The sequence below is a fragment of the Ixodes scapularis genome, unplaced genomic scaffold, assembly GCF_016920785.2.
Source record: "Ixodes scapularis isolate PalLabHiFi unplaced genomic scaffold, ASM1692078v2 PGA_scaffold12__126_contigs__length_90152505, whole genome shotgun sequence".
Classification (NCBI taxonomy): Eukaryota; Metazoa; Arthropoda; class Arachnida; order Ixodida; family Ixodidae; genus Ixodes; species Ixodes scapularis.
Genome location: NW_024609838.1, coordinates 23,659,100 through 23,683,424, shown reverse-complemented (window position 1 = coordinate 23,683,424; position 24,325 = coordinate 23,659,100). Strand labels below are relative to the sequence as shown.

At 48.4% G+C, this 24,325-nt stretch overlaps 1 protein-coding gene across 16 annotated transcripts in view; it reads right to left on the bottom strand.

Moving 5' to 3' along the window:
• Positions 1 to 13,804: 13,804 nt before the first annotated feature.
• LOC8051130 (polypyrimidine tract-binding protein 1) overlaps positions 13,805 to 24,325 on the bottom strand; it is a 126,114-nt gene continuing 115,593 nt past the window's right edge. For all 16 annotated transcript variants that reach the window (XM_029992117.4, XM_029992111.4, XM_040499972.2 and 13 more), the window contains 3 exons: positions 20,349 to 20,426; positions 19,789 to 19,852; positions 13,805 to 16,854 (listed from right to left, as the gene is read on the bottom strand). In XM_029992117.4, coding sequence (XP_029847977.1) covers positions 16,786 to 16,854; positions 19,789 to 19,852; positions 20,349 to 20,426 — 211 coding nt within the window. In that variant the 3' untranslated portion in view covers positions 13,805 to 16,785. The remainder of the gene's footprint in view (positions 16,855 to 19,788; positions 19,853 to 20,348; positions 20,427 to 24,325) is intronic.

Sequence of the window (24,325 nt, the reverse complement as noted above, 5' to 3'; positions counted from 1 at the left end):
TATTTTACCAAAGGCGTGGGAAGCTCAGTATTACAAGACTTCAGGGCGAATTCTGTCATATTTCCGACTACAGTCGGTTAGAGAACTAAACTATGGGCGTGCTTCACGCCCTAACTCGTAGAACACCCCACGGGCCCGGGACAGCCCGAAACCCCGAGCTCGGGCCAGGTAGCACTGACGACCCGCCTACCTGGATTCGCGCTTAAAACTGTTTTGTTTAACCGACGCAGCCCGCATTCCGAGTGAATTCCACGCAGGAAAACCACCCGAGACAACATGCTCCACTCAGCAATGTATATATCCAGGAACGGTTTCAGTACGATGATGCTCCATAGAGATCTTGGTGCGACTGGTTTTAACGACCCTTTCGAAGCTTCGATGCTTTGAAAAGGCTCAAAATGGCGATCACCATGGCAACCAGCAGCGACGAGCCAATCACCTTGAGAGGTTTTTTCGTCTGTATGTTGGTATTTGTTTGTGTACGGCTAGCAGGTGGGAAGGCAATGGCGCTACTTTCCTAGATCCAGTGACTTTAGGTACATGATTGTCTTTTTGCTCTGCTTTTCAAACTAAAATAATAAGAAAAATAAAGTGACCTCGACTTTGTACTTTCTATGCCACCAAAACTATGCTAATTACCCTGGATAGGTTTTTGTTTTGTTATGCAGCCTTTTGAAGATGCACTAGCGAGATTGTAAGTGTCTCTTCTTCTCGTCTAGAATCTTTCAGGGGTCAAAATGACCAATAGAATCGGCCTATGTCCCGCCCGTGTTACCAACCGTCCAATATGATATAGACGCTTGACGAGTTCATCTTTCCAGCCAAAACTTTCCTCGTATTACAATTTATTTTGTATACTGCCACTCTCTCTCCCGGCTGCATCGTGCAAGGTGCATCGTGCAAGGTGGTGCGCCAACATCGACGATCGGCGAGCTTAAGCGTGACGTCACCAGCGGACTCTACAAACTTGTTGAGAAGACAAAGTCCAAAAGCCTTGTACGGAAAAAAAAAAAAAAAAAATTCTCACAGTCGTGTATTCAAGAACGTCGGTGCCCAAAGGACATGTTCAGTGCCGTTTGTGCAAATAATCCTTCTTTGTCTCCGATTCTTCAAAGGCGGGACGTCTCCTCTCAATCGTCACAAGTGCAAGGTTTCATCGAACAGCGCAAGTACTTCTTTTTTTATCACCTCATTGCCCGCGGACATAAAAGACAAAGTGACAACCACGTACGCGCGTCTTTTTGTGCGAAAGACATGCGATCGACCCTTGGATGGCGTCGGCGGCAGCGGATTCAAGGCCGTTGCGAATGAGCTTACTCAGATCGGTGCTAAATACGGAAAGGTCAACGCTCAAGATATTTCACCGCATCCCAAAACTCTGTCAAGAAAAGTCGCCGAAGTTGCGGCGGCTTTAACAGACAGCATCATGCCCGCGATCCAAGTTGCGCTCAATGAAAGCCGGTGCGTCATTACAACTGACATATAAATGTATGATTTCAAGAAGATCGCGTACACGACAGCCCGCGCATTATATCGACTCTAACTGAAGCATGCGCTGCCGTGTTCTGCTCACGTGCGACTTTTCCAATGAACGGAAAACTGAGGACAACATTCGGAAGAAACTAGTACGGAGGTTCATGAAGCTGGGAGCGTGTGATGCCACTTTAAAAAAAAAAAAAAAAAAAAAAAAAATAAAAGCAATGTTTATAACCGATCACAGAGCAAATATTGTGTGCGCACTGCAAGCTTATAAGAAAATGGATTGCAATACACACGTGCTGAACACTGTATACTGCGGAACGCGTTTGCAGATAACTTTGTTTCCAACGAAATTCCGTTGTTTAGCGAAATAGTTCAGGCGACCAAGGCCGTTGTGACTTTTTTAAAGCAAAATGGGCAAACTGGCAGTCAGGAAGTCCCCACCAGGTGGAATTCAAAGGTCTCATGCTAAAGTCCACCTGCTCTCAGTTTGTGGAAGTGGAAGCTCTATCGGGGTCGAGGAACAATCCAGTGATGGAAAGCGTGAACAAGACAACACTCGAGTTTCTGCAACCCTTCAAAAATGCCAGCGACACGCTCGAAGAGGAAAAACGTTCAACACTTTCTCTGGTTGTGCTTTATGCTTCCGCGTTGAAGAAACATCTTGAACATGCTCCGGTCTCTGCAGTATCAGGCAGTGGAAATCGAGAAGATAAAGGCCCGTGCTCGTCATTTCCTGGAAACGGAGCTGAAACCTTTCCTCCTCCACCAGATCGCCACATTTCTCTGGCCTTCCACCAATTCCGCATGTTGCCCGAGGACGAGCGCTTTGAAGTTTACGCGCAAGTCAAAATCTCCTTGCCCGTGTCACTGAAGCAATGACCCAAGATGAAAATGAGACTAAAGATGACATTCGAGATCCCACTTCCAAAAAAAGGTGCCCGGGTTTGTTTCAAGACTGGTGTGACGCGGAGGGTGACAAGGTAGCCACCGACGAATTCGAGAAGTACCTGCACGGCAAGAAGGACTACTCATGTTCAGGAGTGTCTGAACTTTGTGACTTCTGGAGAGCGCACGAGAAGGAATTCCCCAAACTGTCCCCTCTATCCAAACGCGTCCTGTACAGCCTTGCTACAAGTGCTAGCAGCGAACGGAACTTCAGCGCGACGGGCTACATCATCATCATGCAAGCAAAACGGACCTGCTTGAAGAGAGAGTCCATGGACAATTTATTGTTTCTCCACAAAACATGTAGGAAAGTTCTCTGTAAAACGAATTGAAAGAAACAACGAAAAGTGCAATATCGGTTCAAGAAATTTATAAAGAAAAATTCCCCACTTTTGTCTCAAGGATTCCCGGTGTGCAGCAAATTATGTTAGTGCCGGAGGATTACAGCAGAAAAGTGCCGTACAGATCACACTTGCACGTTGGAAACTCTCACAAAAAAATGGCCGCATCTCCACGTGGTGAATGATGTTGATTGGGGCGAAGCTCTGCTGGTGCTGATGATACTGATTTTATTGTTCATAGGTACTGCTGAGTTCGTTTCGACTTCATTATTACTGCTTTATGGTCGGTGAAATGCAGATCCAGTGGTTCTTCTAGCGGATCAGCTTGCATCCGCTAGAAGCCGTTGGAACGCATCTCCACCGCTTAAGTCAACGGTCCATGTCAGAAAGAGAGTGTGTGGTATGGATTTGACCGCAGCGCCCTCTCGTCTATAAACGTTGAGCCAATGCATGCAAAGTTTAATGCGATCATATACGCATTTGACCGCACCGCCCTCTCCTGTATAGACGTTGAGCGGCTACATGCAACGTTTCATCCATGACCTCCCCAGCTCTTGAGTTACTACCACATCTCAGGGCCCCCTACTCGTTTCGCAGTCGTGGCCGACTGGTTAAGGCGATGGACTAGAAATCCCTTGGGGTCTCCCCGCAGAGGTTCGACTGCGCAAACATTTTTTTTTTTTTTTTTTTTTTTAAGCAGATGGGCTGGCAATCGATGTGAGTACGGACGCCGTACGGACAAGGCTAGACCCTAAGGAGCTTCGCCCCTAATAGCACAAGCAGGCTGGTATTATAAAAGATGGTGACGTCTTTCCGGACGGTCGCCGCTCAATGCTGCGATAACCTTGCCACTTGTTAACTGGGCCAGCTCGTTTGTCTGGCCTCGGTTGGATTTGTAATGTATATGCTCGAACACACGACGCTTCCGGAGCGCGATTCGCATAACTGTAATGCATATCCTCAACACGTCTAGCTGGGTCAGCTATGTCTGCCCAAACAGAACAGTTGGAACAAATGGGCTATGTCCCCAGGCCTGTGGCGTGATCGTTATAAGTCTGACGTGAAACTAGACTTCTTACCTTATCACCTGAGCTCTAGAATCTAAAACAGTCCTTTGACGCCTGCGCCTGCAGCTGTATCCACGTGAATATCATTCACGGGGTCGCCGTGGTACAATCGATGTTGTCACAATCACAATACCTCCACTCGTCAAAATCACGCGGCGCAGTTGTACACACTGCGACAGCTTTGCCCCAATCCCGATATCTTTACTCGTTGTCGAAAACGCACCGCTCGATTTTTCCGGGACAGGATCGTGCACGAGTGGGTTCTTCACACCTTTCTTCAACAACGTCCGACAGGCGTAGCGTAGTTTCTCTTCGGCCAGCTCGAACATTCACGGCGACGACGCGCATTTCACGAAGAATGTTGTGCTTGCACACGCTTTCCCGTTAGGGTGACCACCCGTACCGCGAATCGCGGGACTGTCCAGCATTGAGGGCTCGTGTCCCGCAAGAGATATCAAAATCTTCAAAATGTCCCGCAATTCAAACTGTCATAAAAATCACTACGCATCTCGTGGCGCTGCCGAACAACGGGGCACGTGCCCCGGGGAAGCGCCGAGGTCGCTGGTAAACGTGCGAATTGCAATGGTACGTCATTTTCCCCCTCCCCCTTCCCAGGTCCGTGTCCCGCATTTCGCTAGCAGGAAGGTGGTCACCCTATTTCCCATGCACGAAAAATCATGAAACAATTATATATGCTCCGGCTGATTTGTGGGCATCTAAATTCGTAGAACGTCACACGTGTACACAAGTTTCCACTGGGACGTCAGGTAGGGCCAAGAAACTTTCGTCACGGAGGCCAAATAAAACGAGATGCGGTGCCAAACAAGAGGAAACAAGAAACAAACAAGCGAAGAGGAAACAAACGCAGGCACGTAGCCAGGATTTTGTTTCGGGGGGGGGGGGGGGGGGGGGGGGGGGGGGGGGCAATGACAACATGCTGTATGAGGGCGGAGGGGAGCGGAGGGTCCCAGCAAAATTGAAGATTTGGGGGGAAGGGGGTGGGGGAGCCGCCCCCCCCCCCCCCCCCCCTTCCCCCCGGCTACGTGCCTGTCTTCACGCCACGCGTCCCGTCGGCCTGGTTCAATCTCCTACCTCTTTTTCCATAAATGCGGCAGTCCATTCGAGATATCGCCTTAAGGTGCATACGCACATTCGCGTTTGAACGCGTTTGAGTGCGTTGCGGAGTCCTTGCGGCCAGGCGCGGTCGCTTGCAGAGCGACGCGCGCCTCCCCGCAACGCTCGGTAGCGCGACGCAAGCGAGTAGAGACTTGTTCAACTTTCCGAAGCGTTGCGGTGCGTTCGGGTGCGTTCGACCAATCAGAAGCCGAAAGAGGAGAGGGGGGTGACGTGCTCGCTCGCCCCACCCGGCCGACTCGGCGAGACGTCTGGAGACGTATCCGGTTCGCCGGTCGCAGAGCTTGCTTTTTCGTTTTGGGGAGCGGTGGGGACTGTATTTTCCAAGGCTGCGATGGTTCAAGCCAGGGACTCAAACCGTAACCGTAACCGAAACCGAAAACCGTTTAGGAACGAAATTTTTTCTGTAACCGTAACCGGAACGAAACCGTTATTTGATATTTATAAAAACCGTAACCGTAACCGGAACCGTAAATTATTCACCGGTAACCGGTTTTAACCAATATTAACCGAAAAATAAACTATTAGTTTTTTTGAAGTATGACCTGGAGGAGGGATCTTAAATTGTTGTGGCCATTTGACAGAGTTACTGTCAGCGAGTGGTGCATCTGGTTACATATTTCCATTCAATCTGACTTTAGGATTAAGAATACTCAGATTGAATTAGTGGTCGAGCTTATAATTAAAAAAAATCTATATTTCTAAATCTGCCACACTCCTACATCGCTACATGTATTCAGTGCGTGTCGGTTTCAGTGTATTAACTAATAAGTTCGAATCCTCAGATGTCCATCCAACTCGGTTCTATCAAAACCACCGATGTTCCTGACATGCGGTAGCCAGTATAAAGAAACGAGGTAAATTGGCCATCATGCAGAGCTGGCGGAAAAGAAAACCTGGGCCCGTTTGCTCGAAGCGCTAACCGCGGCTAAAGTTAGCAGCAGTACCTAGGAGAGGGAGTTTGAAATCACGTGACTGGGGGCTGGGATGCCGGGAAGCATGGCGGCGCCCCGGTGCGTGAGCGCCGCTCGCTTTGTAACTAATATGTCGTTGTAGCTGCACTATCGGGCGCGTTAGTCAGCAACGAATGGTGCAGGAGGCTTTCGCTTTGCCTTACCTCGCTTAAATCGCAAAGCACGAGCAATGACTTCGCGGCATTTGTTGCCGCTAGTCTTTCGATTCTGGCCTTTCTAAGCCTAAATGAACGCGATAAGTGTCGGCATGGCAACGTCTTTGGAAAGCGGATTGCCTTGACTCAATCGACCGGATATTAATAGTACACAAAAGAAGACCAGCGTCCCGCCCCGACAGACCTTTTTCTAAATTACCCAAGCATCGAGAAGAACGCTGGAAGTGTAATTCTATGGTCCGCGCTCGCTGTCCTTCCTCTTATAAAAGATTCGAAGTAAATAATCATTATAAGACTTGGACAAACGCGCGTGCAAGGCAAAATTTGTTTTAGACTTTTTCCTTTAGAACGATGGGCCCGTAGCTCACAATTTTGAGCAGCGCTGCAGGCGAGCAAAATAGAATATTTGGCTCGCGTTTCGAACATGCATCAATACGCTTCCCCACTAGAGTTTTTTCTACTCAGTTCCATTCTAAGTTCCAGCGTAGCAGAGACTACAAGAGCGAGCTGCGAGCTTTCCGCGTCCCTGCCAAGCACGCGCGCTCGTGCAGTGCGAGCGTCGTTCAGGATGACGCGCTTTTCCGAGTAGCTTCGGCTTCACTATCACGTAAAGTGAAATATACGTGCTCGCGGAAGCTGTGAAAGAAAGCAAATATGAAAGGAATGTTTAATGGAACGCTGCGGCCGCAAGCAGCATAATTCTGTTCTTTTTTTAAAACTTTTTTTAGTCGTTTTGTTACCGCACATCTACAGATGCTGACAGCGGCTTGTATTCTAACGTGGCACGTGCAAAATCAAACGTTACAGCGCCACACGGATGATGCAGCCAGCAAAACTTGGTCGCGTCTTGCGTAAGTCTTCCGGACGCGCTCGCGCCCCCTGCCCAGAGCAACGGGTATATTACTACTGCATACGCCAGCACGCGCAATGCCTGCAACTACACTCGTAGCATGCACCTCGGTGCTTGGGAAATTTGTGTGCTATCAATACAAGGCCGATTGAGTCAAGGCAATCCACTTTCCAAAGACGTTTCCATGCATGCCGACAATTATCGTGTTCATTTAGGCTTAAGAATGGCCAGAATCAAAATACTATCTAAAAAATGCGGCGAGGTCATTGCTCATGCTTTGCGATTTAAGTGAGGTAGGGCAAAGCGAAAGCCTCCTGCACCATTAGTTACTGACTAACGCGCGCGATATTGCAGCTACAACGACATATTAGTTCCGAAGCGAGCGGCGCTCACTTTGCGGGGCACCGCCATGTTTTCCCGCATCCCTACCGATCCCTGTCACATGATCTCAGAATCCCTCTCCTAGGTACTGCGGCTAACTTTAGCCGCGGTTAGCGCTTCGAGCAAACGGGCCCTAGAGTTCCTGTATATGCTACCTACGGTAGCAGAGTTGCGCATTCAGCCTCGGCGCGTGGCCGTAGAGCCGGCTTTCCCGCACGAGATGGATGCTTTGCTCCTCACGTGACTAAATTTGGCGAATAGAGGCGCCGCGCGCGCCGCCTCGCATGGAAAAAAGGAGAGGAGGAAAAGGAGGCGGAAAGCAGGGAAACATACGCCGGGGCAAGAGAAACGTCGGCGGAGCGACCGTAAAGGTGGCTTTCTTGCACGCCATCGGATGCTTTGCTCCTCACGTGATGGATCTCGGCGAATAGCGGCGTGGCGGCGCGGGGAAAACAAATGCGCAACTCTGGCTCCCGTAGGGAGCCTATACAGGAACTCTAACGGGCCCTAAAGCCCCTGTATCCTGGGAAAAGTGGCGCCTTCATTGTTGTGGAAACGCGCGAGACACGTTCAGCGCGCCACTTCTGGAAAGAACATGGCGTCTGAAATCTAGCTCAGTGCTGCGCTGTGCCGCCATGACCTTCCCAAGGGATGCACGTTGCACGTGCCTCGTGCATCGACGCACTTTGCGCTACTTTTGAAACATGAAGGGGCTTTAATGGGCCCTGCTGTTCATTAATAATGTTTATGTTGTTCATTTAGTGTGAAACGTGTCGCGAGTGACGATTTTGAAACAGCACAGAAAGAAAAAAAAAAGTCAGGGGTTTGACATTGGCGTTTTGTATTATATATACAATATATATATATATATATATATATCCTCGGGCTGAGAGTGGTGGAAGGAGCGAAGAAACGTCAGAAAGGTGTCCGAGTTTTTTTCTTTTCCTTCCCGCGCCGAGACCCTTCTTCAAACCGAGTGACACCCGCCGCCTAAAGCCCCTTCATGTTTCAAAAGTAGCGCAATGTTCGTCGATGCACAAGGCACGTGCAACGTGCAGCCCTTGGGAAGATCATGGCGGCACAGCGCAACACTTAGCTATTTCAGACGGCATGAATTTCCCAGAAGTAGCGCGTCGCACGTGCCTCGAGCATTTAACAACAATGAACGGCGCCACTTTTCCCAGGATAGAGGGGCTTTACCGTCGCCGGCACTGCCACGCCTCTCAGCTTCTCAACATGACAAAAGAAAAAGCCAAGGAGAAGGACGCCTCCTCGTCAAACGCGCCAACGCGCCACCCTCGTCCAACAGACATGGGATGCAATTTCTGCATCCTTCGCCTGAACCTTGGGAGCTGCCCTGCTTCCAATCGTCGATGGCCTGGCCAATCTCGCCCCACACGGCCAGCAGTCTCAACAGTCTCTCTCGCAAAACTGTGAACGCGAGCTATTCGAACGTCGGCACGGTGAGCTCGAACATCCACAGACGCGCCGAGAGATCGCTTCCAGCATCGCCGGAGGCCTCCCCCTGCCACCGCCGGAGGTATGGCTTCTACGAGAATCATTTCTACCAGAGCCACCAGCGCAATCCAACTACCTCTGATAGAGCGCCCACCACCCATGCCGGAGCGAGGGTCCGTCATGCCTACGACATTCTGAGCGACCTTGCCCAGGACACCATAAGTTTCTCCACGAGAGATGTCTATGAGATCAGGCATCTCCCCCGCCATCGGTTCTACTGGGATGACATGCTCCCCGAACACCAGCACCTCATTTTCGATAGACTGGAACTCTTCCACGTCGTCGTGAGAGGGAACTGTAGGACGGCAGTCCTATCCCAGACATCGAGGATTCGAGTCTGAGGTTTCCAGAGAGCTCCCCGACCAGCTACCCAACCAGCCTCGACGCGGACGCCACACGCCTCGTGCTCCCGCGCACACCAGCTACCGCCCAGACACCAAGTCGAAGAGGCCCCCTAATCGTGAGTCCGGCAGCTACGCTGAGTCTTCGAAACCCACCAGTGCCGTCATCGACGGCACAGTCGTCTCCTCGAGGCTCCTGTGCGTTTTTCCTGTCGAGGACATTCTCGCCCATGCTCTTTGCGAGGCTGGCGTCTCGGCCGACCGCGCCCGAGCTTGATCTTGGATCGAAGAAAACGACCCAATAAATCCCGACTCGACAACCACCGCCACCGAGCGAATCCTGGAGTGGCTCAGCAGGACCGACAGTCATTGAGCCCCATGCCGATGACGGCTCCTTCGACACGTACGATGGCAAGGAGGAAAACCACACCAACACAAAGGAACACACTACAGACAAACAAAGCGTCGTCGAAGACTCTCAGTCGGACCTGGGTAGCACTGCCTACAAGTCAAAAGCGACGGGACCTACACCGCCAGTCCACTCGACCCAGCAGGCACCTGAAGTCGACTGGGCAGTGTTTAGTGAGGCAAGTAGTTTTCACGGGCCGCCCGACTACGGCGGACTTTCCATTCGCTGCACGAAGGCTTCTTGCCTCACGGCCCGCCCAGCCCAGCTCTCAATTTTATTACTTCATTCCACTTAGCAGTATTTTACTAGTGGATGGCTGTAGTTCTGTTCCTTCCTTCAGTGAAGCGAAGACTCGCCTGCATGTATGAGGTTGAAATCAACTGTAGCGACGAGAAAGTGCGAATGGTTCTTCCAGCATCAAGTGGGAACTTTCTTAGGGTAATTGTTTATAAATGGTGCCAAACAACAGAGTAGCGGTGTTTATTTTAATTTTTATTATATAGAACGCGATGATCCCCGAGTACTAGAAGTAACATGTAAGCTCGGGCATCAAACTAAATAATGTAAGTAGATGTAGTGAACAAGAGTTGGAGCTAGAAACGTGTGCAACTTCTGACCAATTAGAAGTATTAAGACGTTTCTAGGTTCCTTGTATTTCACGTTATTGGATATCTGAGACTACTTTAAACAGTTTTTTCTAAAATGGCTGTCTAGCATTTCAATTAGACAAATTATTGGAAAAACCGAAATAAACCGGTTTTTATGAACGTGTAACCGGTAACCGAAACCGTAAAAATTAAAACCGTAAAAAACCGAAACGAAACCGTTATCAACAGGAAGCGGTAACCGTAACCGTAACCGAAACGTTATATTTTTCGGTTTGAGTCCCTGGTTCAAGCTTGACAAAACATCGGGGAAGCCGGCGAGATTGTCCCAAGATCGAACACTTCGACGCTGTCGCTGTGCGCCGCCATGTTGCCTTGGATTTCGCTTACTATTGGTGAGCCACTAGTGACGATAGCGCGTTCTTATTGGCTCTTGACTGCGGTTGACTGCGTGTCAACGCAACTGTGCGTACAAGTTTGGCGCAAGCGGTCTTCGCAACGCAACGCGTCCGCTTGCCGCTACGGAACGCACCGCGCTCAAACGCTAATGTGCGTATGGGCCTTTACGAGTAGTGTTGTAGCGCCCCGCCTACACCTCCTGTTTTTTTTGTTTTTTTTTAAATCCAAATTTCGGTTTATTATCACCATCCACACACATATGCACTAATTGCGTATGTAAGAACATTTGCCGCGTTTCTATATCAGCGTCCCACATGTCTGCCATGGTACTGTTGATGCACACCCAATCACAGGAACCGGAACCGAAGTGCACTGACGTCACATCGCACACTTGTGAACACCAAGTAAAAGGAGAAGAGGGAAGCTGCCTTTGTAAGAATTTTGAGTGACAGGTTCATCTTCTATAATCTTCTGGGAGGAGAATAGCGACGCCTGTGCAAATCCGGGAGGCACAAAGGAGGATCCTGATAAGAGGGGAGCTCCTCCCCTTTCTCTGCAGGTCATCGGAAATGACGTCATGTGGAAGCCAACAGACGAGCGACGCTCATACGTCAAGTGAAATTACGTAGGTTGATAATGAGCCAGCACTGATCAGTGATGAGGAGCTGTTGTGCGCGGCATTCTAACGACTAAAAAAAATACTCACCAGCCATTGGTCCCGATCCCGCTGATCTTTTAGAAACTGTGCCGCACAATGCCACTTTTTTCGGACGCAGGACATGTGAGTCAGCTCTTCACGCAACTTTTTGGGTGTATGCATGCTTTTCGGAGCCGATCACGGAAATTCACCACGCGGGCACTCACTACTCATCTCCAAATCCTCTATGTACAGAGCGCGACACTGTTAGCGCGAAAAAGCGATCGCCGGGTTTTTCCAGTTTTTCTTGTTGACACCAAGGGATGTCATCCAAGTTATTATTGCTACGGAAAGAGCTGATTTAGCGATAAAATTTCGTGCTCGCTAATACTATTTGAAAGTAAAATGCGAAAATGCGCCGATGTCGCGTTCGCGCTAACAGTGTCGCGATGTGTACAAAACAACTCATCTTGAAGTACAGAACAACGAGCGAGTTCCCGCTACGCCGCCACGCATGTCAACTGCTACGCAGAGGTGAAGAAAAACATAAGAAAGCGAACGGCCGGGTGGAGCCCCATGACTTCCGCCACTCACTCTCCCCTTTTCCAACCTCCGTACGCGGTTTCGGTTTCGAGTAGTTGCGTCTTTTGGCTTTATTAAAAATAAACGCTTTGTTGCGACATATTAATTGGGTAGTCCTCCGATACCATAATAAGGCGCCTGGCAAAAAATAATAATATAAAAAAGGGGGGGGGGGGGGGGGGGTGTCACTGTCCCTTTAACCGAAGGTCCCCTATATTCTATCGTTGTAAGCAATGTCGCAAGCGTGTGAACTAGCTTTTAGGCTCCCGTTTTAAAGGAAACATGCAAAGGAAAACCTCTTAGCTCCATTTTGGTGAAGAAGAAAGACCAGCGAAGCTCTACTATGGTGAGAATGAAGTAATGGCTGGCCGCAAGTCGGCAAGCCAGAATGGAAACGCTTAGAAAGGCTCGAAAGGTTGCGCCGTCTATGAGCGATCAACACGAACACCGAACAGTACACGACCGACTTCAATGCACCCACAGCACATACAGACGCCATCCTGGACACATACGCACTCGTCACAGAATACTACCTTGCTAGCCGCCGAACACTTTCACCTCCCCATCCCGAACTCACCCGGGCCGAAGCGATGGACTGGAGGCAAATCCAAACTCTTTCTTTTGCCAATCTCTTTCATAAACAGTTTTTTTTTTTTTTTAACCCGCTACCCGGGCACCCGCCCGGGATGCGGGAATCTCCGCCCCACCCTTTACCACACCGTCTGGGAATGCACTAGCCCTCCGGGCAAAGGCATCACTCCCGCTCCTACCCCTACCCCAACCTCCTGGGAGGCGGCCCTGTCCAGCCCAGAGCTCGAGGACCAGCGTCAGCTGGTTCAGCGTGCCCGCCGGATTGGAGAAGCCAACGGAGCCCTGGACTATGGGCCCCGACCGGGACTCGTCGGTCTCCTAACCTTTTGAAAAATAAAGTTATACCACCACCACCTATGAGCGACGGCCGGCAAGCGGACAACCGGCTAACACAACTCACAGCTACCACCATCTATGAGTGACGGCGGCAACCAGTTTCGTGTCGACATTTCTTTGCGAGGGACACAATCCGGGGAAACCTAGCCCTTCACAGCTCCGTTGTAAAACAAAACTTTGACCGGCGCACAGGTCTATCACGTAATGTTTGTGCTCTTTCAGGAGCTTCCTTTGGGTGACTTATCCGTTTTTTGTTGCACTTCAAACTAAAATTAATAAGAAACTTTTAAAGACCACCGGAGGCTTACGGAAGAGCGCAAGCACATGATAAATAGCAGGCAGTCACGTGATAAATTGCGGCCACGCCGTAAGTATAAATTAAAAACTTTCTTGATCGTTGTAAATACGTTTCATGACTCATTTTCCCATCCAGGCTGCTTAAAAAAATGTTTGTCCTTCGCATGTTTTCTACAAGATCCTCCCCAGCAAACATAAATTACAAACCATGCAGCCGAGTTGTACTGGTTGCACTCGGCCTTTGACGTCACAGGTGGCACTCCTCCTGTACACTGTTGCAAGATTTAAAAGGGGCGGTGCACCGATTTTCAGACTCTGGCCAATTAACTGTGGGCATTAATCTGACACCTATAGGACGAAAACCAGAAAACATTACTCTCACGTCTTTCGAGTGCCGTACTCCGGTGGACCACCTGGTTTTCCCTTAGGTTCTCTTCAGAGACATCCCAAACCCTGTCCCACCTCCGCTTGGCCTGCCTTCGCAACACATCCCTTTCCCAGTCATGGTAACATCTCCCAACCACAATCACATCGTTGGTGTGAATGCTCATATCACATTCAAAGCCCTTTTCCAATTTGGCCCCACAAAGAGGAAGATGAGGCACACGTAGAAGCATCAACAGGTCACCCAACAGAGGCTAGTGTGAAAGCCAGGCAGCAACAGCAGCAGCAGTATTGTCAGCAGTAGCGATGAGCAGTTTCTCAGAGAATAAAAAGGGGAAGTAAAATACGGGAAGAGGAGACAGAGAGTCCAGAAGAGTACAGATACTTCTTTTAATCCCAGAGAAGAAAGGATACATAGCAAAAAATAAGAGGACAGGGAGCCCATATGCAAGGAGAATACCCAAGAGAGACAAACACACATGTCCACAGAGATGTTTATAATTGATTAGGGAAAAAAAGGGAAGCTCAAGAAATTTCCCAGAGAATACAAAAAAAAAATGCGCACACAGAGACACACAGATCCCGGTCAGCTCATACATGAGGCCAACAAAACCACCATGGTTAAGAGAAAAGAAAAAAAAAAGAAGAATGGGACGACCCCAAACAGGCGATTAATAACGGCAGCCAAGTTTCAGGAACCCGCAGTACGGGGAAGTTGAGGGAAAACAGGGAAAGAAAGAATACAAATGCACCGACCCAACCTTCTGCACTCAAAAAGGCGACCGAGTGTCTATTCGGTTCTACTTTGAGTCCTCCGAAAAAAAAACTAATACGGCCAGGAGGTCGCCATACCCTCGTTCAACAATCAATCGACCCTCCGCCGCCGTTCCCTACTCTAATCCCATTGGTCGTTGGTCAGCACGCCACTTTCGTGCCGACGATTCAGTCGCCAAAGCGGCAGTCGTAAAGCTCCGTCCTCGCCAGAGAGGGAACGCGCTGACGACTCCGAGGACGCGACTCGACGTGGTCGTTAACAACTCGCTAAATGTATACACTCTACGCACGTTTAAAAAATAGACTCATATTCCGTGATCCCATTTGTATATCGTGTGGCATATAGTGTGTGTGTGTATAGTAGTAGTAGTAATAATAGTAGCAGTAGTAGTAGTACTCTCGCCAACACGCCCAGCCTAGTTGTTCGGTTCCGGTGCTGTGATATGTGGCACGCCCGTGCGGAGAAAGCAAAAACAAGTCTGTGCATAACAACGTGGGGTTCCCTTTTTCTTTCGCGCACCCCGGGAAACGAGAAATTTCGGTCGAACGGCAGAGCACCCTATGCGCAAAAAAACTTGCGAGTAAAAAAGAAACAAAAACCGGTAGGGCAAAGCTCGCAAAAAACAGCACATCCCTCGAGGGAGCAAATGTATACATTCGGTAACTGCGGTAGAAAGCTACAAAACTTCTATATAAGAGACCCTGTAAGGTTCTTTCCTCCCTGCATAAACCGACAGAAGACGAGCGCGAGAGAAGCAACAACGAAGCAGCCAGCGCAGCAGGCGTCGTGTAAGAGTGGGGAAAAAAAAAAAAAAAAGATGCAAAGAGTGGTCTTTGTTGTTCGGTTGCGGCTGCTCCGTAGCTTTTATCACATCGAAAAGCCGACGACGGCGTAACGCCGATCGGCACCCCGAAGATCGGCTTCCCGAAAAATCGGCGCGGCACTGGAAATCTCGCAGAGACAAACCGATCACACTCGACGGTAGTGGCGGCAATACACGGCAGTTGTTTAAAAAAAAAAAAAGGGATCGTTCGTTTCTGGTTTTTATTCGCAGTACTCGACTCCCGGTAGTATAAAAAGTGGCTCAGGAAAAACCGACCCACCGGTTTTACCGTACGCCTCATAATACATGGAGGGGGAAAAAAGTTTTTTTTTTTGTTCGCACATCAGATCTACAGCCACCGATACTAAAACAAACAAAAAAGATAACCTCTGAGCCGCACCAAATTGATTGGCGAGAAATATTATACAAGTTCGAAAATAAGGAACGAAAACCGACAAGGGAGTAATGGCTGATAGTAAGAGTACTAGGAATAATAATAATAATAATAATGATAATACAGGAACTGTTGGAATGCTAGAAGATTCGGGCGTTGGGGGAGAGCGGCCAGTAAAGAAAAAACGGCAAGACTCTGCTCTGTTTTGCGTCCGGACAAACTCGTCGGCGTTAGGGCGCGTGGAGAACGCGGGAAAAAAGGGGGAGTAGAAAAATAAACGTAAGAGCGCGCAGAAAAGAGAAAGAACGGAAACGAAAACGATAAAAAATATCGGGCAATTGGTCCCCAGGTGCATCCATTGCCAACGGTGCCGAGCAAGTGAACGTCCCAGAAAGTGAAAAAGTAATTACCACCACGATTCTGTATGTACAGACACCCAAGTAAGGCCCGCCTTCTGGAATTTGGTGGCACACACAAACACAAAAAAAAAAAGAGCAAACAAAAGTCAAGTGCTAAAGCAAATTTAAGGCTTCTTCTGTTGCGCCTTTTTCTTTTTTTAAGAGCAACAAAGTTTGGATCTTCTGTCAACGTCTAAGCAAAAAAAAACCAAAAAAAAAACAGTAATTTAAGCAAACTGAAGACAAAGCGAGAAAAAATTTAACAAAAAAGGGAGGCAAAAGAAAAAAATAGTAACTACACCCTGCCAATCTCCTATGGAGAAATTACAAAGATTCGAAAAAATTACACGAATGCACACCCTGGAAATCCTGTTTGTTTTTTCTTATATGTTTTTGTTTACGAAGAGGCACTGCATAGGTCGCCTTAGAAACCTCAGAACGGGAAATAGTTACGGAAAATAAAAGCGAAAGAACGGGAAAGACTCCCCAGTTGAGAAAGAGACGGTAGAAAACACGAGAAACGTCCGGTCTTTACAAATAGAAGGAAACGGCGGGAAAAAAAGAGAGATAAAGTTAACTCATCTTATGAAGGGCCAGTAGTGAAGCGGTATTATTATAACCAGGGCAATGAAAGGAGAAAAAAAGAGGGGGGAAACACAACACGTACGAGGAAAGAAAATTAACTCGGGATTAAAAAAAAAAGGAAAACGGAGGTACATACACTTTTTCCCCCCCTTTTTCCCAATCCCGTACGAAGTCCTGTGGGTGAGGCCACAAACCAGCATGGCCCCCTTTCCCACACTCCCATGTTTTTTTTCCTCTCTTAAAAAAAAAAAAAAAGATACAAAACAAAGAACAGATTCCCCTCATCCCCACCCACAAGCTAATGACGATGGGCTTCTTTTTGCATTTTTAAGACGGAGGCAGCGACGACGGAGAACGACGACGACACCATGCCGCGCCCCGCTCAGATTGTCGACTTGGAGAAGGACACACGCAGATGATTGGAATCGCTCAGCTGGTAGTTGTGCATTTTCTGCGGGGACAGAAAGAAAGAACAAAAAACATGCGTCGACGTGTGCTCCAGAAGCAAAGTCGGCAAAGTGCGATTACAAGAGGCCCCACTCCGTCGGTGACCTTCGTACCATGTGCAGTCGGTCTCTCGAGAAAAAATTAACGATAATGATGATATGACTCGCTTGTTCTCCAGAGAAACGTGACTGAAGTTGTGAAAGGAAAGCCCTTTCTGACCAGGTGCCCTTGGTGAGAGTTCACTACTTCTATAAGCACTCAATAGGACTAACCCATCGCGATTATGCAAGCAGAACTGTCCTGACAATCTGCTTTCATTATTCATGCATGCTTTTTAATTTTTTTTAAGGGGGTTAAATTTGAAATTAAAGCAAGAATATTTGCATAGAGTAAGCAGATTTATAAATCCCCTTGATTAGAATAGCTGGGCATCCCTTTAGGTTTAATTTTATGTCAAATCTGCCATTCACATGCCACCCCAATGTGGGCGTTGGACTTTCCGAAGCCACGGTTCATGGCTATAATAACAGTAAAACCTTGTTTATTCGAATCTTATGGGACCGGCTTAAATTTCCGAATTATCCGAAAGTCGAAATATCGAACGGACAAAGAAAATTGCGCAAAAATGTTTATCTTTGACATACCTCTATTTTGAGAAGAAATCAGTTATTGCTGCCTGCTTTCTAAACGACATTTGGGCGGAGACGACAACTTTCCTTAGCGAGATCGGGTGCTCCACCACACTCGCGCTGTCGGAGATCTTGTAGCAAACTTCTTCGAGCACAACAAGAGCCTCCGCAGCCTCTCGCACAGTGCGAAGCGGCGGCGGCGGCTCCTCACACGGACAGTCTTCATCTTTGTCTGAAGCACGCCCGTCGTCACAAAGGGCCTGCCTGATGATCTCGTCGTCACTCGGCTGACCGGCCACAACAACACTGTCATCAATCGCAAGATAGTCAGCAAGTTGCACTTGGACGGGAAGGAACCATTGAAACAACCGTCGCCGTCTTCAGAGACGTCTGGGTGTCTCCACCACCTGACAAGCTAAGCCGCAGCGCTTAAAACAGTTTGCGATAACCTCAGCGGGTGTGTTGTTCCACACGTGCGACAAAATATGGATCACGCTGAGAAGCGAAACTTTGTATTCCTTCTCAGTTTCAGTGCACAACAACATTCACTCCAATACGTGCTTTTCACATACTGAATTATTCCTTGATCCATGGGTTGAAGGGCAGCAGTAGTGTTCGGAGGCAAAAACACGACCCGAATGCACTGCAGTCCCGATACGTTGGAGTGGGCGTTGCAATCATAGACAAACATCAACCCCTTGCGCTTCTTAGCGTGGAAGCGTCGGTCTAGCTGGTGCAGCCAAGCTCGAAAAATTTCAGACGTCTCCCAGGCCTTCCAGTTCGATTGGTAGCCCACGGGAAGCTGTTTGAGATTTTTGAAATCTCTCGGCTCCTTTGCCTTTCCAACACCAAGAAGTGGCAAGCGCTTTGTTCCAGTCATGCTTGCGTGGAGGAGAACTGTGACCCTTTCTTTACTTCTTTTGCCCCCTGTGCAGGGGGTCTCCTTTCAGTGTGATGGTTTTGTCTCGTAGGGCTTCATAAAACAACGCTGTCTCGTCTGTGTTGAAGATGCCGTTCCGTTTATATGCTGCAAGGTGCTCGCGAAGCTTAACATTTTTCCAGTGATCGATTACATTGCCGTCGATGGTGCCTTTCTATCCGCACACGTGTCTGAAGATCAATCATTGTCTGTCTTTGAAGCGGGCAAACCAGCCTTCCGATGCTTTGAACAAAACAATTTTCATCTTCACTGCATACTTCTCTGCTTGAGCACAGATCAGAGGACCCCTCAAGGGCAGCTGCACGTCTAGTGCGCCGACGATCCACCGCAGCAAGGCCTCTTATAGTATCCGGAGCTCACTTCCGCAGCCACTTTCGTTTGATGTTGAACTTCTTGCTCTCAAAAGCCCATAGGATCTCACCCTCATTCTTCATGTATGTGGCCAAAGTGCTTCTCCTGACGTTGTACCTTTCCATCACTTGTCGTCGAGAGACGCCGTCCTTCAAGGCCCTCAGTATTTCCACTTTCGTCCCTAAATCCTAGGCCTGGTACTTCAGCCGTTTCGCTGGCGTTGCCGCCATGAAAGTTGCTGCACGTGATGACGACATGCCAGGAGCGTACAACCAGTGCGCTGAACAAACGGCGTTTCAGAGCAAAACTGGCGCGAATCACGCGGAGAACCGGAAGAGATTGGAAAAAACCACGTGTGCACCTTAGATGGATAGCGGTCATACCCCTTAGAATGGGTGGTAGCTTGCACCACCTGCCGAATTCATCCGAATCAACTGTAGCGCACCCAACTGCCACCGAATTAACGAGCCTTCGGTGCCACTGACTAATACAGACGTTTGACAGGACCAGATCGGCAGTCCAAATTATCCAAATTTCCGAATCAGCGGGCGTTGAATTAACGAGGTTTTACTGTATATTAATAACTGAGGTTAGGTGGACAAGTGGAAGGTTCAGCTGAATTTTCGTTTAAGCATGGTACCACGGCAATAAAATTCTCGAAGAAACTATTCAATACTCTGGTAGAAAGTATCTGGTCAAAACCACTATTCACCTTGAACTTCAATGTTTTATGTGTGTGCCTGCTTATAAATAGACCTGTGTAGAGGAGGAAGGTGCAAAAAATCTGCTTGGTATGTGTAGCTATCCTTATACCAGATCACTACTTTGTCTAGCAACATATTTAGATGAATTTCTGCTAATTCAAACTTCTGATAGCTCAAACTATAGTCTCTGGCTACCTGAAGTTTGAACTAATGAGTCAACTGCACACATACACAAAGATACAGGCAACAGCGTCATTAATATTGGGTTGGGGAGGGGGGGGGGGGGGGGTTGATACAAATGGAGCATTACTCACGATGAGAGCGGTGACAGCCTCTTCGATGGAGCTCATTTGGATGAGAGCCATTTTCCTGTCTTTCCTGCACGAGAGACAACAAGCGTCAGCCACAGCCCTTCGAAAACTCTTACTCCGCGCCGTTGGCGAGGTTGTGCGTGAGGTGGCGAGAAGTTTTTTCGGAGTGCCATCTCTTTCGGAAAGACTCCAAAACAAAACAGAGAGATCGACAACTTTTTGAGCATCTGCAACGGTCATTCAGAACCGCAACCATGACAAAGTTCTGTGGCTCATCACAAAATCTAGCATCACCAGCTTTTCCCACCGTCTCGGCTAAATATGAAACTCGCAATGAGGCGTCAGAACTGTAGCCGAGACGAAAGTAAGCTCAAAACGGGACACGACGAACATTTCTAGCCCGCCCAGCTTCGACACGTGTCCTCTCCCATACCTGCAACTCCCGCCGATATAATCCTAGTAAGTCAATGAGAGCTAGTTCGAGATCCTCCGGAACGGTTGTCATCACGATTCTCTTTGTGGGCCAGCTCAGCGCCAGAAGCGGCCAACAGCAAACAACTCACGGGAAAAACTTGAAGGCCACCACGGTGCCGCCGGTCTGCGTGAAGGCTTCCCGGATCTGCTCCTCCGACACCGTTGGACTGCAGACGGGAAAGTACGAGCATATGTCTTAATGTTCTGATGTTTCGGAACAACAATACGGAACAATCTCAATGGTCCAGAAGATGGCCCATATTTTGAACGTTCCTCTCCAATGGAAGACTTTGCAAGTTTCTTCAGTCACAGTGAGAGGAACGCAACGTAGCTACAAGCTCTGAAAACCCATCTGCTAAAGGAAACGGATTAAGGGGAGGCACAGCCTAGAAATCGCAACTTTTTCAAAAAAAAAAAAAGTGTTTTTGAAAATCAGTTTTATCATCATCTACAACTCATAAAGAATGCTCTCACAAACTTTTATTCTTGTGCACAAGGTATTTACTCTGCAATAAATTATTTTCGATACATTGGCGGTCACGCGCGCTCGCCAGAGACTCGAGCACACCCGCACGTTTACCACTAGCCGCTCGTTGGCTAGGTGTAGCGTGGCGTGGGACCCCTCGTAAGGAAGAGCAGTTCTTTCTCTTTTGCTTACGCACCGGCTTGTTGTTCAATGCCGTGCGTTCAGGCGCGGTAACTCCCGCGAAAGCATCCTTTGGAAAGAGCTATGAAACGCTGTGCGCGCTCCTATTGGGTAGCTTGACGCATTCAGAGCTCCGATTCGCTTGGACAAGCCAGTGACTAAAAAGAAACTCGCTCGCCCACGTGATCGCCTGCCGAGTTGAGTAGTTTCGTTTCCAACCTGCGTAGCACGCCCTTGCTTAATTTACGGTTTTCGAGTTTATTGATACGATGCCGGCGGTGAATGGCAAAAAGTTGTTTACGTTTGGTGCTCAGAAGCATAAGCTGGGAAAATCGAGAGGCATTGTAGAAGTTCGACCTCGCAAAACTGCCGTCCCCGAGTCGCTTGGAGTTGTCGAGACCAACGTCGGAACAATCGCTACCTTCAAACCTGTCACCATCTCCTGGCCCATCTTCGCCTGAAGAGTTGGGACTGCGCGGGACAATGGAGGCTTCTGTCGCCGCTTCCAACTCCTGACACTCCAAAGGAAGATGAGCTGACCGTGATTGAGCGCAAGATGGAAATGCTATGACGGGACGAGTCCTCCAGAGAGCCACTAGGCCTAGATAACAGCTGTGGCACAGTGAACTCAAAGGCTACCGCTTGCTCGAAGTTTCTTGTGTCAAGGCTTTGGTAGGAGCTCCGCTGTGCCCAGACTATGCCGGGTCTTGCCCACAGCTACAGGAAAGTGGCAAAGGTGCGCTCCTCCGTCGTGTGGAGAGGTGGCGAGCGCACCATACTCGTCGAACATTGTACCTCCACCGATGTGCCTGAAGTCTTCCCAGAAGATAGCATCAAAAGTGTTTTTGACGCAGCTACAAAGGCCGCCAGTAAAGTGATGCAGAGCGCGGCGCAGTCCGTACGTAAAGCAGAGAAGTCCGGAGACGACGAACTTTTGGACGTGTGCACGTTCGTACGACGGGACTTGGCATAAACGTGGCCACACCTCCCACTTTGTTGTTGGCGTGGCAGTGGAACTGAACAGCGGCCTGTTGTACAGAGCAACTATTGCCTATAGTGCACTCAAGGTCCAAAGCCAAGGTCTCAGGAATATGAAGAATGGTTTGAAAGCCACAGTCCTGACTGTAAAAAGAATTGCCAAAGGTCTGCTCATGACATTGAAGTGGAAGCTGCTTCAGCCATTTTTGGGCGTTCTGTGGAGCGACACAACAAGCAGTATAACACGGTACTCTGCGACGGTGACAGCAAAGCGTTTTTAAAGGTTGCTAGACTTGGTTTATACGACAAGGAAGTGAAGAAAGAGGACTGTATCAACCACGTTGCAAAGCGCATGTATGCTGGCCTGGACGCTCTGAAAAAGGCAAAGAAAGGCCTTGGTGGAAAGGGCAAGCTACCGAATGTTAAAATGAAGCAGCTGACAAACTACTACCCCCCCCACCTGCACCCTGAAAAACAATGCACAGATGTCCCAGTGATGCAGCGGGGAGTGCTTGCCACACTCCTGCACTCTTACTCGACAGACGACGAGCCACGACACACAGCTTGCCCCACTGGAAGTGACTCCTGGTGCCACTTAAACAGGAGCAAGACACTCGAAGACTGCAGGAAAGCCACCTACGTTTAGGCCCCACAAGCCAGCCTTTTCCAGGGAGTTAGCCAAGGAGCTGGTACTCGTCTACAATCTCCTGTCGCGTAGCGACTTGCTCGAGCGCTGTTTGAGGATGAAAACTCAAAACGCAAATGAGTCATTCAATGCTCTAGTGTGGAAGAGGTGCCCCAAGGTGGAATTTGCCCCGCTCAAGACTGTCGAGTCAGCCGTGGCCTTGGCAGTCTTTGAATTTAATCTGGGACCTCGAGGCTTCCAGCACGCCCTTTCCGTGATGGGAATCAAGCCAGGGGGCCATCGCACCGGGAATGCTGCAAAGGCCACTCAAAAGAAGATCGGAAAGGCCCAAAACAAAGGAACTGGAGTCATCCAAAGCGTCGCATAAGCGGAGTAAGATGGAAGCCGTGGCTAAGGCGCAGAAAGATCGTGAAGAGGAAGGACTGGCCTATGGTCCTGGAGCGTTTTAGATGATACAGTAAGCACTGTTTTCAGCCAAACACTGTTTGAACTTTCAAACACATTTTTCTCAGTTTTCCATGTTGAACACTTTGCCATTTTTGAAAAACTATAATTTTTTAGAGTTTGGACTGAGACTCCTGAAGTGTTGTTTTTCTGGAGTGAAATTTACTGGAGAATTTAGTAAGGTACTTTGTTTTTAATAATTTTCAGCTGTTCAAAAAAAAGTTGATTTTAGAAAAAGTCATCAAGAAAAAAATGAAGCCGTTTTTAAACTTCCTGTTTTCATGCTCAGGCTTGTTATATTAAATAATTCTACATACCTTACTTTGCTCATTACTTATTGAACATTATACATATGCAAAAAATGTTGTAATTTTTTTAAATTAGATTTTTTTTATTGGTGCTGCATCAGTCTTCTTATTCATGACAAATTGCACCGTAACTTGGCACAAAATTTTCCTTGTTGGTTGAAATTTTGCTTGCCTTCCCAAGTTTGCATAATTAACATATGGTAAAAGTAACATTGCAATCGGCAAAGTATTTAAAATAGACAACTGCAGGCCGTGCCTCCCTTAATTCACCATGGTACAGAGAAAGTCATGAGGGAGTTTTAGATTAACATATGCAATTTTAGCGCACGCTAGCGCTAAATTTAGCGCTTGCGTTACCGCGCGTGACGCAAGAGAGTTTTAGAATAACGTTTCTCCGCCACGACGCAAAAGCCCAAGCATCTCGCGCTTGCAACGCCACCAAGATACTGTCACAATTTTATTTCACAGACGCAATGTGTAACTTGAGAAAAAAACAAGATTTTTGGTTCAGAGTAACATTTTACATTTGTTTAAACTTGAAAATGCAACGCGAGTGGTCGAGCGGTCGTGTCCACATGCGTCGCCTTGGCAAAAAATGTACTGAACTTCGGCGATAAACGTCCACTCGTTGCAAGCATCAAGTTGCCGGTGATCGTTGCCCACCTTATTGGGTTTTCGAAACCGAATGCAATGTCGTCCTGTATTGAAAATCGCAGTTGCGAGGATGCCTCCGACGTCGCGCTCACGGCGCCGCCAAAGCGGCCGCAGCCATGGTCCAAGGGGCCGCAATTTTTTTAACTGTGCTCGTCATTGCTTTAGTAAGCCACTGCAGCTTCAGCAAACTTTTCATCACGAATTCTCCTTGGAGGAGCACAAAGACTCTTTGCGTACGCACGCAATTTCTGAAAAATAGCATGGCTACAATAGAGCACGCAAATCGCAAAACGTGATTAGCGTTCGGCGCACGCGCTGTGGCGACAACGCTATTCTTTGCGTATGCAAAGCCTTAGCTTGCGCTATTCTAAAACTACCTATTAAAACAAA